At 43.2% G+C, this 17,422-nt stretch overlaps 1 protein-coding gene across 1 annotated transcript in view; it reads right to left on the reverse strand.

The window, feature by feature from the left end:
- Positions 1-17,422, reverse strand: part of LOC139383359 (PARK2 co-regulated) — a 245,887-nt gene that overhangs the window by 192,841 nt on the left and 35,624 nt on the right. Inside the window, exon 2 of the mRNA XM_071127870.1 lies at positions 12,646-12,780. Coding sequence (XP_070983971.1) covers positions 12,646-12,780 — 135 coding nt within the window. The remainder of the gene's footprint in view (positions 1-12,645; positions 12,781-17,422) is intronic.

Here is a 17,422-nt window from a genome sequence, read left to right on the forward strand (position 1 = left end):
CTGAAAAATAGCACACTTGGTAGTGTGTACCGGTGCTTGACCAGTCGGCGAAAGCCAACATCACCCACGACAGAGAACGGTTGATTATCAAGGGCAATGAATTAAATTATCTTGGCTTTAATGGATTTCGCCTTTGAGTTGTCTCGCTGAAATTTTGTTACTCTTTCAAATGACTGCTCGACTTGTTGACTGCTCGATCCACACAGCAGACATTGTGGGCTAGGTTAGGAATGCTGTGTTGCACTTATAGCGGCATATTTTATGTGGCGTCATTGCGTCACGTTATATAGGTATGCACATCAGGGCGTTAAACTAGACATCGGGCCGATACCGATGTTGGCATTGTTAGCTAATATCGGCCGATTCCCATATGTTCACCAATATATCGTGCATTCTTAATCTAAACCACTGTGAAATATCTTTCCCATAACCAAATATATTGTATTTTCAGCTGTTTGACGCAAAAACTCAACGTAAGACAGGGAAGCATAGAAATAGCGGACGCAGAACAGATCTACCGCATCTTAGATTTGTTTTCAATAGCTTACATTTCTAAGTGAATTTGGTGAGGTTGCAGAAGAAGTTAGATATTGCAGCTTTAATATGGATAGTTTTGTCTGTTTTAGGGGGTCTTCTCCACACTTTAGGACTCATTAAAAGCTTCAGCTGCAACCTTTGTGTTTTTGCAAAATATATTTTGCTATCGTCTCATTTCCCATGGAGGGTTATAGTACAGGCACAATATCCGGTGAGCATCACGTTGAGTGCACTGTGAAACGCTGAGGGGCGGCTGGCGGTAGTTATCCTGCAAACGAGACCTCGCACGCGTGTGTCCGGCCGACGCTCCCCCAGCAGCCTGGCAGCTCGACAGCTGCCATTCCAACTTCACAGCGTGCCACATCGAACCCCTCCAGGGAGGCAGGCAGGGAGGTAAGAAGGGTGGGAGGCAGGTAGGCAGGGAGCGAGGAGTGCAGGCAGAGAGGGAGGCAGGCTGGCAGCAGGCCTTGGTGCTGCTGTGCAGTTGAGGACTTCTCTCTCTCCTCTCTTTTATCCTTCCTCTCTTCTCCTCCCGAGAGGCATGTTCATACGGTACAGTATTCCTCCTATTCTCTCTCTTATTGTGTTTCATTTCTTCCTTATGACACAAAACATTCCCCGTGGAGTACAAAGCGCTCAGTAAGTTTCAGTGAGCAAGTGCGCATGTTTAACCTCGTTTTATTCTCTCAATTCAGATATTCGCTCACAAAGGTATCAGGTCCTCTGAGAAGATAAGAAGACATTCATATATGGTGAAGGGAAGGTACATATGCACAAAGTGGAACGAGACAAGGACATTTCTAACAGAGAGTGACATTGGGAAGGTATGCGTTTTCAAGCACTATAGCCTATGGGCCTAGTTTCAATTCTCTAGCAAACAGCTAGCATTGTCCTCAGAATACTGGTTTACTTTGAAATAGGTACAGCACATTCATATAATTCAGGGCCATTACATAAAGTGGTTCCATACAAAGTTGATACAAGACTGAAGGCTCCATGCCAACAACTCCATTATGTTCCAAGGTATAAAATATCAGCAATTTAGATAAGAAACCATGACAATCACTGAAACACAGGGTCTGTCCATAAAAATCCACTCCACCTCGTCACTCTCTGTTTAACATATTGTATTGGCCTACTAATAAATGACAAATAGGAAAGGACGGCACTAGACCCCGAATGAACTCCTCATCAAAATGATGTACCCAGGCCATGCAATACAGCTGTCAATAGAAAGCGCCAGCAGCCACAAGGTATGACCCTTAAAAATGTATATTCCCATATTTTTTTGTTGTTGTTGCCAATAAAAAAAAGCCTTTCGTCACAGAGGTATCTGCAATGGCCTCACCCTCTTTATTCATTCCCCTTCACTCACACGCATGCACACACAACACGCTCACTCTCCACACACATGCTCTTTCCCGGTACCCCTTCCCACTCTCCCTCCTCCCCATTCGCTCAGTGCGTAATTCAATCATCCCAAGGAGATGGATATCAGTCCCCTAGGAGCGCTTTACTCTCTTCATTTCCTAAAGCGCTTGATCAGATTTATTGATTGTCCCCCTCCTGTCCCACTCCTCCCTCCCCAAGCTGGGTGTTTTGCGGGCAGGAATCAATTTAGCATTAATATTCTTATGAAATGCCTCCCGCCTCAGTCCCCTGACTCCATAAAATGACAAATGGGAATACATGAGAGAGGCCGAGGAGAAGAAAATGACAACAACAAAAAAGAGGACAAAACAACGCAGAGCGAGAAGACTCAGACGAGACACAAAGCAGTGAGGGAGTCCAGAGATGCAGGCAGAGGATAAAGTAGAAGTTGTAATGAAATGAACAGGAGTGTTTCTAGGTCTGGAGGTCCGAACAGGCTGCAGTTTCAGTCTCAGGCCGTCTGGCTGGTGGGCTGCTGTTGGGGCTGGTGGGGCCGAGGGGCTAACGTTAGGCTAACCTACTGACTGAGGAGACAGAGAGACAGACAGACCTCCGCTTATCTCATCCATTATTACTGAGAGCCGAGCGGCTGCCATGTCTTCTGAATGCAGGGCCCCTCAGGGCTCTATGCTGACATTTTTTTTTACAAGGAGGAGCATCCTAAGTTGAAACAGCCCATTATCAGCCTGAAAACGTCACCCTGGCACGTTTTTGCAAAAGGTAAAACTTCACAGTTGCTGACGTTTTTCTCAAACTGCAGTCAATAGGAACAGATGAGTGTGGCCAGGTTGATGTTTTTCTCGATACATTGCAGTCAATGGGAAAAGATGAGTGCCTCAGGGTTGATGTTTATCTCAATACATTACAGTCAATGGGAAAACATGAGTGTCACAGGGTTGATGTTTATATCAATAAGTTGCATTCAATGGGAAAAGAAGAGTGTCACAGGGTTGATGTTTATGTCAATACATAGCAGTCACTGGGGAAAGCATCAACCAAATCAAATCAAATGTATTTATAAAGCCCTTCTTACATCAGCTGATATCTCAAAGTGCTGTACAGAAACCCAGCCTATAAAGCCCCAAACAGCAAGCAATGCAGGTGTAGAAGCACGGTGGCTAGGAAAAACTCCCTAGAAAAGCCAATTGAATCTTATGTCAATAAATTGCATTCAATGGGAAAAGATGAGTGCCATATTACGATTGTCTGTTTGTTTCATATCTGCAAAGTAGTTAAAAGGCTGTCACTTCCACTTTCAACTTTAGGTCACTGGTTACTTTGTGTAAAAGTTTTACATTTTGAATGGGATATGGTTATGTTTTTGTATTCTTATGATTGGGACCTAGTGGCTGATTGTGTCCAAGTTTATGGACTGCTTATCCTTTAACATCATGCTGTGTGTGACTGCTGTCTTTCCATCAACCCTATGCAGTGGCGTAGTGGTGCCTGGAGAAGTGGGTATACTCTAATGTTTTATTATAGATTTTTGAGATTTTCACTTTCAAAATCACAACTTTTTTAAATAGATTTTTTTTTTAAAATAAAGGACAACCAGTCGGTTGCTGTCCTGTGAATATATTTCACGTGATTGTCACGCCCTGACCATAGAGAGCCTGTTATTCTCTATGTTGGTTTGGTCGGGGTGTGACTAGGGTGAGTCATCGAGGTCATTTCTATATCTATGTTGGCCTGATATGGTTCCCAATCAGAGGCAGCTGTTTATCATAGTCTCTGATTGGGGATCATATTTAGGTAGCCATTTTCCCCATTGTGTTTGTGGGATCTTGTCTACATTTAGTTGCCTGAGTGCACGCCAGTAGCGGCACGTTTCGTTTGCGCTTCATTGTTTTGGTGAGTTTCAGTTTATTAAAATATGTGGAACTCCACTCCACTTGGTCTTCTCATTTCAACGAGAGTGACAGTGCTTTGCGATTGTGTAGGCTACTTTGTGCATGATGTCTCTATTGTACTACATAACTGAGTCGTATACCTCCACTACACTACTTTGATACGCATCAGCAGGGATTCAGAAGTGAGTAATGCCCACTGAAATGCCCACTGAAAAATAAGTGGGTGTACGGCTTATACCTGCGTATAGCCTACCCTCCACTACACCACTGGCCCTTTGTGTTTTACAGAAAGTACACTCTCCTACATGAGTGACCTGGTATTACGGCTGCTGTCCTTTCAGAATCACCAACCTGTCACACACTGAAGACCTATAGGTTCACCACTGTACTAACCTGTCACACACTGAAGACCTATAGGTTCACCACTGTACTAACCTGTCACACACTGAAGGCCTGTAGGTTCCTTACTGCGCAAACATATCTATAATAGATAAAAGGCTGTTAAGATACTGTATTAATGTTTCAAGAAAGGAGTGTATATATTTGGCCTGGCGAAGCGGTTTTATGCAGTGACTGAATGGAAGTCCTCACTGTCCCGAGACCAAGTCAAGACCGAGTACAAATGTATCTGACACCTAGACAAGACCAAGGCACTCAACATGTGGTCTCGAGACCAGTCTCGAGTACTAGAACACTGGTAAATAGCCAAGGAACACAAGGACAAAGTCACACTTTAGTAGACTTTTGAATAAATTCTTCTAACTTCTATGCCTGTGCGTTCTAAAAATGTTTCAGCACTTCACTCTGCACTTGGCTTTCTGTACCAGTGCTTAGAGCTGGGATGGGCAACTGTGAATTCATTATGAGGGGCCACAATGGCTCGCTGGTCTACGTACCCACAGCCATACCCACACATGCAGTCGGCCCTAGCGTTTTGGGAGCAGAGAGAAAAAAGTGCAATTTTACAGCTAACTTCCTGCAATTCTACACATTTTGACATATTTGCAATTTGTTATATGATATCTGAGTGAGAGTGACTAACAAAATCAATGGGGGCTCCACAGTCAGTAATTCAACCATAATTACTATAAGTTTAGAAAGCTGGCAGCTAATTTACCAATCTAAAATTTTTTAGTTGACTTGGGCTAACTGAGTGAGGACTGTCAGTAACTGACATAACAAGAGAAAAACTGCTGATGCACAAACAACTGCATCTTGTGTATACTACTATACTAACTCTCAATAGTAAATTGAGAGCCCGACTGAGTTCCCAAAATGTTTTCATTCAAATGTTTTTGGAAACTGATCCGCGGGCTGCCAGTTGCCCAACCCTGGCTTAGAGTAACCGTTCCAGGCAGCCAGGCCTTTGGCTTCCAACCTCCAACGTCATGACAGGGGGCCAGACGCACGGGAGAGAGAGACTCCCACTATTCCTCTTATCTTTTGGCAGCACATGTTTCTCATATGTGTAAAGCTTTTACCTGCGTGAGCCACATTACAGCACGGGGCTTTTACAGCTGTAGTGGAAAGCCAGAGAGCCAAATTACCTACTCGGGGAAACAACCTTGCCGCTTTCAATTTGCCCTTGACATTTAGCTCACATTCTCTCTTGTACCAAAAACACTCACACACACACACACACAAAATAAAAAAAAACGTGCACGGACAAACACAGGTGCGTGGATGCCACGTGCGCACACTCTCCGCCCACACACACTGTCTCTCTCTTTTTCCCTCCTGCTCAAAACGAACACACGCCACCCAGCAGGATAACACAAATCCAATCACATGCTGATACAGTCTTAACCATTATCAGGAGCAGTTCAGGCAAATTGTATCATTACAAGCGAAAGTAATCACTCTTCCATCCTCTGAAGAACAGACAGATCATGACTGGTGGGGAAAGCTGAACATGAACAAAGCTGAAAAGACAAAGGATCAGGCCAGTATTTTTCACCACTTTGCCCACTACTCAGTAATGTGATGATGAAGTGGGGATGGGAACGGTCAGAGCCATACAGAGCGGTAGGCCAGGTTTCAGAACGGCCTCCATGTTAGCGCCCATATAAAACGTTATTCTTGAAATGTTTCTGATGTAACAGAGCAAAACAGAGTAGCACATTTAACAGATGTTTTTATTGATTAGCATTCGGGATATTGTGTATCCAAGTCTTTACTGTGTTGTAGTGTCAACAAATTGCATATCTGCTTTCACTGGACATCTTCATAGGTTTTAAAAAGCTATCAGAAAAAAAAACAGCACAACGCAGAAGCGTTAATTATCAATTAGCAACGGCTATGGAAGAAAAAGTGCCGCTCTCGGAACATTTAACCACATTGGTCTAACTCATATATATATATATATATATATATGGCTCTGAGCATGGTTATTCAACTATTTGAATATCCGAACGTTAGTATTCGATTACTTGGTGGAGTAGGCCTTTTTTTTTTTAAGGCTTTATCTAAAAATGTAATAAAATGATCTACGCGACACTGCTACACAGCCTACATCATAGACCATTACATTAAACATTTTTAGAAAACAAACGTTTTATGACCGTTTCTATGAGTGCGCCCCACTGGTAACTAGGGCCAAAAGGTCGTCTTAGCATGGGCAGCGCCATTGAGTCAACCGGGTGGGACTTCGAACTTCATTGGCTGATTCCTGATGGCGACCCACACTCCAAGACTGCTTCCATCACGTGGACTGGGATATGTTTCGTATTGCGTCAGATAACAACATTGACGAATACGCTCATTCGGTGTGCGAGTTCATTAGAACGTGCGTTGAAGATGTCGTTCCCATAGCAACGATTAAAACATTCCCTAACCAGAAACCGTGGATTGATGGCAGCATTCGCGTGAAACTGAAAGCGCGAACCACTGCTTTTAATCAGGGCAAGGTGACTGGTCCTCAACACTGGGGCCCCACAAGGGTGCGTTCTGAGCCCTCTCCTGTACTCCCTGTTCACCCACGACTGCGTGGCCACGCACGCCTCCAACTCAATCATCAAGTTTGCGGACGACACAACAGTGGTAGGCTTGATTACCAACAACGACGAGACGGCCTACAGGGAGGAGGTGAGGGCCCTCGGAGTGTGGTGTCAGGAAAATAACCTCACACTCAACGTCAACAAAACTAAGGAGATGATTGTGGACTTCAGGAAACAGCAGAGGGAACACCCCCCTATCCACATCGATGGAACAAAAGAGGAGAGGGTAGTAAGTTTTAAGTTCCTCGGCATACACATCACAGACAAACTGAATTGGTCCACTCACACAGACAGCATCGTGAAGAAGGCGCAGCAGCGCCTCTTCAACCTCAGGAGGCTGAAGAAATTCGGCTTGTCACCAAAAGCACTCACAAACTTCTACAGATGCACAATCGAGAGCATCCTGGCGGGCTGTATCACCACCGCCTGGTACGGCAACTGCTCCGCCCACAACCGTAAGGCTCTCCAGAGGGTAGTGAGGTCTGCACAACGCATCACCGGGGGCAAACTACCTGCCCTCCAGGACACCTACACCACCCGATGTTACAGGAAGGCCATAAAGATCATCAAGGACAACAACCACCCGAGCCACTGCCTGTTCACCCCGCTATCATCCAGAAGGCGAGGTCAGTACAGGTGCATCAAAGCTGGGACCGAGAGACTGAAAAACAGCTTCTATCTCAAGGCCATCAGACTGTTAAACAGCCACCACTAACATTGAGTGGCTGCTGCCAACACACTGACTCAACTCCAGCCACTTTAATAATGGGAATTGATGGGAAATGATGTAAAATATATCACTAGCCACTTTAAACAATGCTACCTAATATAATGTTTATATACCCTACATTATTCTCATATTATTCTCATACATTAATCTCATATGTATACGTATATACTGTACTCTATATCATCTACTGCATCCTTATGTAATACATGTATCACTAGCCACTTTAACTATGCCACTTTGTTTACATACTCATCTCATATGTATATACTGTACTCGATACCATCTACTGTATCTTGCCTATGCTGCTCTGTACCATCACTCATCCATATATCTTTATGTACATATTCTTTATCCCCTTACACTGTGTCTAAGACAGTAGTTTTGGAATTGTTAGTTAGATTACTTGTTGGTTATTACTGCATTGTCGGAACTAGAAGCACAAGCATTTCGCTACACTCGCATTAACATCTGCTAACCATGTATATGTGACAAATAAAATTTGATTTGATTTGATTTGACCCTGTTGGACTTATGTCCAACCGGGTCATCAGGAGGGATCAGCCAATCGTGAAGAAGAAATGGAGACAGCCTCTATGACGCTGGCATAGATGAGTCCTCTATCTACAGTATCTCTATAGGAATCCCTTGAATACATGCAGCAGGGTGGAAAAAAATGCATTAAACGTTTTTCCGAAGGGTTGTGGTCACCATGCAATTAATACATTAAATGTAGACATCTCATGGTAGTGGGGGGCTACAGTATTTTATACTTTTTTCCAATCACGTCTTATAGCAACCCTATATTCTTGGCAGCCCTGGTGTGAAGGGGAGGAAAGGCAGAGCAGACTGCCATATGTGTCAGGTATGCGTAAATGGCTGTAAGGGAGAGCAGATATTGGGTAGCCAACGGAGCCTTTTATTTAGGCGAACCAAAAGCACACGGCAAAGTGAAAACGAAATAACAATACGGGTTAACATAACCCAGCGCAACAGACTAACGTGTGCATAACGCGAAACAGAATAAACAATACCACACAAAGACATGAGGGAAACAGAGGGTTAAATACACAACACATAATGAGGGAAATGAGGGAAAACAAGACAAATGGAAAATGACAAATGGATCGGCGATGGCTAGAAGACCGGCGACGTCGACCGCCGCCCGAACAAGGAGAGGCATCGACTTCGGCAGAAGTCGTGACAATATGACCCTAAATATTTTGACGTGCAATTTGGAATTACAATTTAAGAGGACCAGTGCTTCTATAGCGGAAAAAGAATCTCACATCAGTGCCGTTTGGGAGCGATGTTGTTAAACGACATATCGTTGCACTGGTGCGTGCACAAGTAATACATTGTATCAATTCGCTTGACCCTAGAGAACCACAAGTTCTTTCAGGTTTCGCACTGTTCTGTTCGGAAGGTTTGTATAATAATAAAGTGGTATAGGCCATGGCTATTAAATGTCCCTGGAGTAGCCTATAGGCCTTCTATTTCCTTTCTTTTAGAAACAATACTAAACATACACAGACAAACGACAACATCATACTCCACCACTGCTTTGATCTCCCATCAGGTCTGATTGTGCGCACTGCCCGCTTCGGGAGGAGTTTTATACCAGGGTCTATCACTATTACGAACAACTCCTCATATGGACAGGCTGGGGTGGGATGGGAGGGTAGGAAAGGTATTTGTCTGACTGTTCCTATTTTTTGTTTCCTGCTCTGTTTATGTTTGTTTAGGCCTATGTGACGCGTGAGAAGTGCTAAGATTTCCTCTTGTAGGACAAAACGTGAATCTGAATCGTTTTCACTTTTCCATCATATGGCCGTCATGATTGAAATGCATTGATATAGTTTCCTTGAAGACTCATTCAATAAATGAAAGTTTAATGCTGGCATTCTTGTCTCCGTCATGCCTTTCTGCGTTGGACTTGGGCCTCATGTCTTCTGAAAGTACCATGATTAGATTCAGCTCTGATGAAGGCATAACTGCCGAATGCGTCGGACTGCCCGGACTAAAATAAAAAGGGGAAAGGTAAGGTCTTTGTCTTTTTAAAAACATTTTGGAATGCCTCTGTTTCCCAATGTTCTTGAACTTGCGCTAATTATGTTCTGGCCCGCCAACTAGCTACAAAGATCAGGAACAAATTGGCTCTTCATTCAAAGACTCAATCATGGACACACTTACTGACAGTTGTGGCTGCTTTGCGTGATGTTTTGTTGTCTCTACCTTCTTGCTCTTTGTGCTGCTGTCTGTGCCAAACAATGTTTGTACCCTGTTTTGTGCCGCTACCATTTTGTGCTGCTGCCATGTTGTGTTGCAACCATGTTGTCATGTTGTGCCGTGCCATGCTGTCGTCTTAGGTCTCTCTTTATGTAGTCGTGATGTGTGTTTTGTCCTACATTTGTATTGATTTTATTTTTAATCCCAGCCCCCATACCCGCAGGAGGCCTTTTGGTAGGCCATCATTGCAAATCCGAATTTGTTCTTAACTGACTTGCCTAGTTAAATAAAAGGTTCAATAAAAAATATAGTGCTAAACTTGAAGAATTCGTGTTTGTCTCTGTGAAGTTACTCACCAGCAAGCTCTGAAGAAGAAACAATGATACAATGTAGCATAACACCATTGCTCGCAAACTGCACAGATGAGAGATTTGCTTAAATAGGAGCACTAGTCCTCTTACATTTTTATTCCAGGTTGCATATCAAAATATTTCAGGGCATATCGGACGGTCTGCCCTTCCCATAACTGTCACGCCAAGCATAGGGTAGCTATACTGAAATGGGCAAATAATGTACCTGTGAAATAAGTATGTACCTGTGAAAAAACTATGAAATAGCTCCCCTAAATAGTTAATGTATTACATTAATGGTGACCACAGCCCTTCCGAAAATACATTTCAATTGTGTTTAATGCTCCATGTATTCAATGTCTTCCACTTCAAATTTGGCTCCCAGTGTGGCAAGTTCGGGGGTATTGTGATGCAATCTGACAGTTCCTTCTTTGTATCTTCCTAGACTAGCTGGAGTCGGGTTTGGTTCTCTTTCTCTCTCTCACACCTGCCCCTCCCCCATCCTTCTGCTAAAACAAACAGTGCGCAGCGCACCGGCTTTCTCTTTCTCTCTCTCTCTCTCTCTCTCTCGTCAAACGAGCAAGTCTCCATTGAATTGAACAAAACATGCATTTCGACAATCCGGATATCCCCAAAAATATTGTGATATTATTTGAATGCCGAAACCATTTCCAGTGCCCATCCGTATGATGAAGTAGAGTGGGAGAGGGTGGGGGATTGTGAAAGACATGAGAGACTGACTCCATAGAAGAGGAGGAAGAGCCATGCGCTGCTGCTCCCTACCGCACAGACAGGGGGATGACTGGATGAGAGCAGAGAAGAGAAAAGGGGAGGGGAGCAAGGGAGGCTTTCTACCCTACGTGTGGTGCTGCAGGGGGGTGGTGACAAACACACATACTGAATAGGACACCTACACTGTATGTTACCACTGATATTCATTTGATTGACTTATTGGAGTAAACATGCTGTTTGTGGCTATTTCACGGTCAATTTAAGAGGCATTCCATCATGAGGACATTTACCACTCTCCTGCTCCCTCTCTAGCGCACACGTAAACACACACACACACAGAGCCGGCAGGGACTGTGAACTCTTGACCTCAGGCCCACACACTCCTCTACACACACAAACACAGTAAACACACACTCAGATTGTGCACTCAGGCCAAATTAAATCAACACTATTTAGTTTTTTTCCCCCCTGCTATTTCCTGTTTTATTTTTTTCTTCCTATAGCCAACTCTCCAGCCAAGATTGGTCCAGAGCCCCAGCCTTGAACCTCTGCCCCAAGTGCTGCCCAGTGCAAACACACAGTGGCCCCTGCGCTCCCACTACACTGCCCGGCATCTACTCTATTTGAAGTGATTTTAAAAGTAGAGGAGAGGATGAAAACACTGGGGGGTGTATTCATCCGGAATTATGAAAAGAAAATCAACCAAAACGGATGCGTGGTGGATCGCATGCTAGTTTAGAACACAAACGCATGCTTGACTAGGCTCGCTGCAGTGTGCTATACACACATGAACAGTCATCCCTCCAAGATGTTTCACACAGTGGGGGAGTAATGAAGTAGTCTGACAGGGAGAATTAGGAGAAATCGGTTACACGTGTGCATGGGTGAAATCAATAACCATAACAGCTGCACAAATTTTATACACCAATTCCCGTTTTTTTGAGAGCTTTTTCATAAGAGCACAAAGAAAGCCATTATTGGGGTAAAAGCTCACCATCCACCACACAGTATTCATTTGAACACTGTACATGACTAATTCATGCAGATGCTTTCACAATGTTTTCACCAGGAGACAGGAAAGAGTGTGTCACCTCTCTCTTTTGAAGGAGGAAGAAAAAGCCTATTTGCTTTGATTCATTTTGCCTTGCTTACGTTTCTAAATGTCCTTAAGTGCGGTGGGTGGTGACGACTCCGACTCAGAAGTTGTGGAGAATCTCGCAGCGCTGGGAGGCTATAATAAACCAGCATGGTTAATATAAGGAGGAGCAATCTCACTGCTGGTCTAACTGATGTGTCGAACGCTGCACGATTGAGTCTTTCTGACTGCAGCAGGTACACATTCTGACATAGACGCAGAAACACTGAGATAGGTCTGTCTGGGCTATTGTCCTCACAGGCAATATCCGAGGACAAGCAGAACATTGATCGTGACCCACCGTGACATCATGTGTACATTGCAAACGTTCCTTTGTGTTCCACAATGGATGATAACATCGCAGATGACACTGACACACATCACATATCATGTAGAGCAATGACAACATAATAATACATACTATGGCACCAGTGTTTCCATGTGAACAACACTCCTCCTACATTAAGGTGGTGTGTGAGTACATGTGATCACCTACTGTAGGGCTGAGAGTTTAGGCTGAGCGTAAAGGTAGGAAGGAATTGCATACAGTATTGTACAGTATAGGGGTAATTCGCCTCATTCACAAATTTGTACTGTAGCCCCCACATATTGCACAATCTCAACAGACTGCTCTAGTGAATGCTTTGCAGTATCCTACCTTCCATGCGATGCGATTGCCCTTGGTGTCATGCTCCAGAGCGATGGGGAAGTCTCCTCGCTCGTAGAACTTGCGGAACGCCGTGGGCTTGGCCGGCCTCTCCCGGAAGGCCCCTGCTGCCGGCGGTCCTACCACCTAGAGGGAGAGAGAGAGAGAAAGAGAAAGAGAGATAATCCTGTTGATCGAAACCAGAATCGACAGTTGTGTTTCTCAAATCCAGAATGGAATCATTGTAGTGGGGCCCTTTTTTAAATTTATTTTTTACATATAATTCTCTGAGACACTTATGCCTTGCTCCCTCCACTCAGGGCTGGCTAAACACAGCCTGTCTGCCACGTAGCCCGAGGCTCTGCCAGCGGCATTGTTATTACCATGTTACTGTTCCTGTATATTGGATATGTAGTGCCAGGCTGCGAATGAATTGGACTCCTGTCGTCATTGTTGTTGTTATTGTGGTGGATGTCACTCCATAGATCTGACTCAAAGTCAATGAGTGCAAACACTGGGGAGCTAGCCTTAGATTACATCACTGACTAGCGTAACAGCTGCAAGCAGAGATAGGCCTTGTAGTTGAATCGTTTTGGGTTAGGGTTGTTTTTCATCCCAGCTCAAATTGAATCCGGTAATGAATGACAGAGTGGTCGTGCCAATCAGTCCCCGCGTTGAGTCCCTCGTCCCTCGCCATCTGTGGGGCCCGGCGACATGACTGGCAGATGTATCACTGTCATTAATCCTTAGATTAGCGCCCATTGAGAAACAACGTCTCAGTGCTGGACTACAGTGTCATGGGACTACAGTGTAACATGAATACAGTGCCAGACAGTGACAAGACCGCAGTTCCATTGAGAAACAACGTCGTGGGACTACAGTGTAATATGACTACATTGCCATATATTGACAAGACTGTGGTTCCTTAGGGCCACACATCACACGCTATACACAATACACATGGGAGAAACTTTCTTAGGGGTAGCATGCTGAGTGGATAAAGTAGTAGCCTACTAGGGCCTGAAGTAAGTTATGAGTGAGTTTAGACTATTAAAAGGCACCCTATGGTGTCCCGGTGGACCCACAGCATCTAATGCACAATGGGATTGCAGAGGCATAAAATAAATCTGTTTGGTGGCGTTTGTTTACTTTTAAGCGAGGGAATGCTGAATGAATAACATTAGTAGCTGGTCCCATCAGATAACATGGCACACGTTAGCCCTATGCTAACCTCACCAGGTGGCAGTGATTATATCTTGGAACAAATGCTTCACCGGCTTATCAAAAACCAGACTTTATATCCACCAACCAATGGCATTTCTTTAAATAGGTCAACCCTGACCACCATTTTAACCTACAAATTCAAGGTTAAGTTTTGTTCTGTTGGTCTGTAACAAAATGTTGTGTACCAACCAATATTGCATTGATGAATCCTAGGGTAGGGTACTAGCTACTGCTTTCGTGATACATTTGAACATTTTCGCATATATGACTAAATTCCACGCTTTTGTTTATCTGTTTCACACACATCAATATGCTTTTATGGAAAAATATATAAATTAGGTCCTTACAACATATACATTGTAGAAAAGAACACACTATTAGCCGTTGTAAAATGCATAGAATTGCAGGAAATTAGCTTGAAAACAGCAACACTTTCTCTCTGCTCCACGGCATATTATGTAGAATTGCAGGAAATGTGCTTTAAAACTGCAAAAAAAACTTCTCTCAGCTCCATGCACAAATTTGTAGAATTTACAGGAAACCCCAAGATAACCCCAAGATGACGTGCCCACTACCTAAGCCCTTTTTGATCCCAAAAAAAAAAAAAAAAAACGTACTGTAAACTTTGTACCGCTCATCCTCCTCGAGTCAAATAACACATATGTGGCAAAACAGATGATTATGAAAACGGCTTAGAAAATGTTGTAGGCCTACATCTTGGTGTACACATCAACGTAATATAGCCTATGCACTATGATTATTAGGCAATAGCTGTGTGTTTTTGTGCATGGCTGAAAGATGTAGCTCCCTATTAAATTGATTCTTAATCTTTATTTTTAAGTTGTTGGCTATAGGCTACGTCCCTCTTCAACACAGTAATACAATACATGTAAATCTACATTTCCCAAAGGGGAAGGGGGGGCGACTCATGTGAGATTCAAACCCTTGCCACAATCTGCAACAATTACATGGACACTTTAGACCGAGAGCAATTTGACCAGTCGGTCAAATACACGTGATAGTTGCTTTGATGATCAGAACATGATGCTGGACTGGTATAGCATTGGGGGCGCTATTAAAATTTTTGGATGAAAAACATTCCCGTTTTAAACATTATATTTTGTCACGAAAAGATGCTTGACTATGCATATAATTGACAGCTTTGGATAGAAAACACTCTGACGTTTCCAAAACTGCAAAGATATTGTCTGTGAGTGCCACAGAACTGATGTTACAGGCGAAACCCAGATAAAAATCCAACCAGGAAGTGCCGCATTTTTTGAAACCGCCTCATGCCAATGACTCCTTATATGGCTGTGAATGAGCTACGAATGACCTTACGTTTTCCACGTATTCCCCAAGGTGTCTACAGCATTGTGACGTCTTTTTACGCATTTCCATTGAAGAATAGCCATAAGGGACCATATATAGCAAGTGGTCACATGGTGTCTCCCGCTGAAAATCTTGCGTAAAATACTGAGGTAGCCATTTTTCCAATCGCTTCTTATGAGAAACCAATTGCATCGACGGATATATTATCGAATATATATGTTAAAAACACATTGAGGATGGATCCTAAACAACGTTTGCCGTGTTTCTGTCGATATTATGGAGCAAATTTTGAAAAAAGTTTGCCGTTGTAGTGGTAGCATTTTCTGGTCGATTTCTCAGCCAAGCATGATGAACAAACGGGAGCTATTTCGCCTACAAAAATAATATTTTGGGAAAAAAGGAACATTTGCTATCTAACTGGGAGTCTCCTGAGTGAAAGCATCTGAAGTTCTTCAAAGGTAAATGATTTAATTTGGTTGCTTTTCTTATTTTCATGAAAATGTTGCCTGCTGCCAGCAGATCTTAGCATAGCATTATGCCATGATAAACTTACACAAATGCTTGTCTAGCATTGGCTGTAACGCATATTTTGAAAAACTGAGATGACAGTGTTGTTAACAAAAGCCTAAGCTTGTGTTTGAATATATTTAATTCATTTCATTTGCGATTTTAAAGATTAGGAAAAGTTTCTAGGGGTATTTATGTCCGCTGCGTTATGCTAATTCGTTTGAGGCTATGATTACGATCCCGGATCCGGGATTGCTCGTCGCAAGATTAAGGACGCTTCCATGAAGAGGTTTTGAAACACGTCCGACTACGTTGACCATTTTAATTGGCTCCTGCGGAACTTGTTCCAGGGCATAATCACTGCCACCTGGTGAGGTTAGCATAGGGCTTTACGTGTGGCATTTTATCTGATGGGACCAGCTACAATTTAGCGTTCTGTCACATGCAAGTAAATCATTGATTTTAATTGTCTGACACATTTTGAGCCGGATAAACTGTTTAAATTTAAAATGGTTGCTTATGTTTGCAAGTATGGCTCTACTATGTCTAACTTTGCTTCCCCCTTGAGGAAGCTAGGTGAATTGCAACAACACCGCAACACGGTGGAGACTCAAAGTCTGAAGTCTTACTTTCAGTTTGGTCCACCAGCTTCAAACAGCTGAAAGTGCAATATTGTTTTTTATTATTGAAAATATATTTCAAAGCGATTTAGATGGTGCAATGATTCTCTACACTCTCAATTGCTTATTTTATCACATAAACTGAAATTGAGCTAACAGTGTACAATTTTAGCAACCAGGAAATGGCAAAGCGATTTCTGCATGTTGGACGCTTTCCAAAGTCTGCTATCGTTGGTTGTGCTCGAAGACGAGATGCCCACGCCTCTGAGTAATGCTGATGGAAGAGAGGGAGGGTGCAACTTTCCCATTTGACAACAAAACATTTTGGGCTGCATTTTCAGAATGGTATTTTGTATGGGCCCCCAAAAAAAAAATTTTGTCGCAGAAAAAAAGTGGGAAACACTATGATTCCACTACATTACAAAGATATGACATAATGCTCCTTTAATAGCCACCGGTTGGCATACCTGCAGGAGGATGTAAACAAGCAAAACAACTATGACTAACCATGCATTTAAAAGCACAATAAAAATTATAATCTGCATGAAGGTCATTTGCAGGGTAGCCTAGTTTTGCATTATCCATCACAAATGATATTCTGGTCAAAATGTTGCATGCCTGAATGTCCCTGCAATGTTTTGATGCTCCTCTTTTTTCTTTTTACAAAGGCCCTACTGTAGTATACCTTGGTTAACGTAGTATAGTAGTATATCATTAAAACACTGTTTGGCTCCTTATATGAATAAAAAAAAGCCTTTGAGTCTGAGATACATTCACCACAGTGCAGTTTGAGGCTTTTTTTAGGTTACAAAGTGAATGCAAAACCTTTTGTCTTCCTCCCTCCACAGAAGTTCCCTCGGCCATGGAGATACATTTTACTGACAGTAAAATGTCAGTAAAATGCAGATACATTTTAGCAGACATTCTTATCCAGAGCGATTTACAGGAGCAATTAGGATTAAGTGTCTTGCTAGTCGGCTCGGGATTCAAACCAGCAAGCTTTCAGTTACTGGCCCAATGCTCTTAGCCACTAGGCTACCTACGGGCCCATCAGTGATGCTCCAGCTGCCTGGAGCAACAAAAGCCTTCACATCCAGGTAGCACTG

The sequence above is a fragment of the Oncorhynchus clarkii genome, chromosome 25 (genome assembly GCF_045791955.1).
Source record: "Oncorhynchus clarkii lewisi isolate Uvic-CL-2024 chromosome 25, UVic_Ocla_1.0, whole genome shotgun sequence".
Lineage (NCBI taxonomy): Eukaryota > Metazoa > Chordata > Actinopteri > Salmoniformes > Salmonidae > Oncorhynchus > Oncorhynchus clarkii.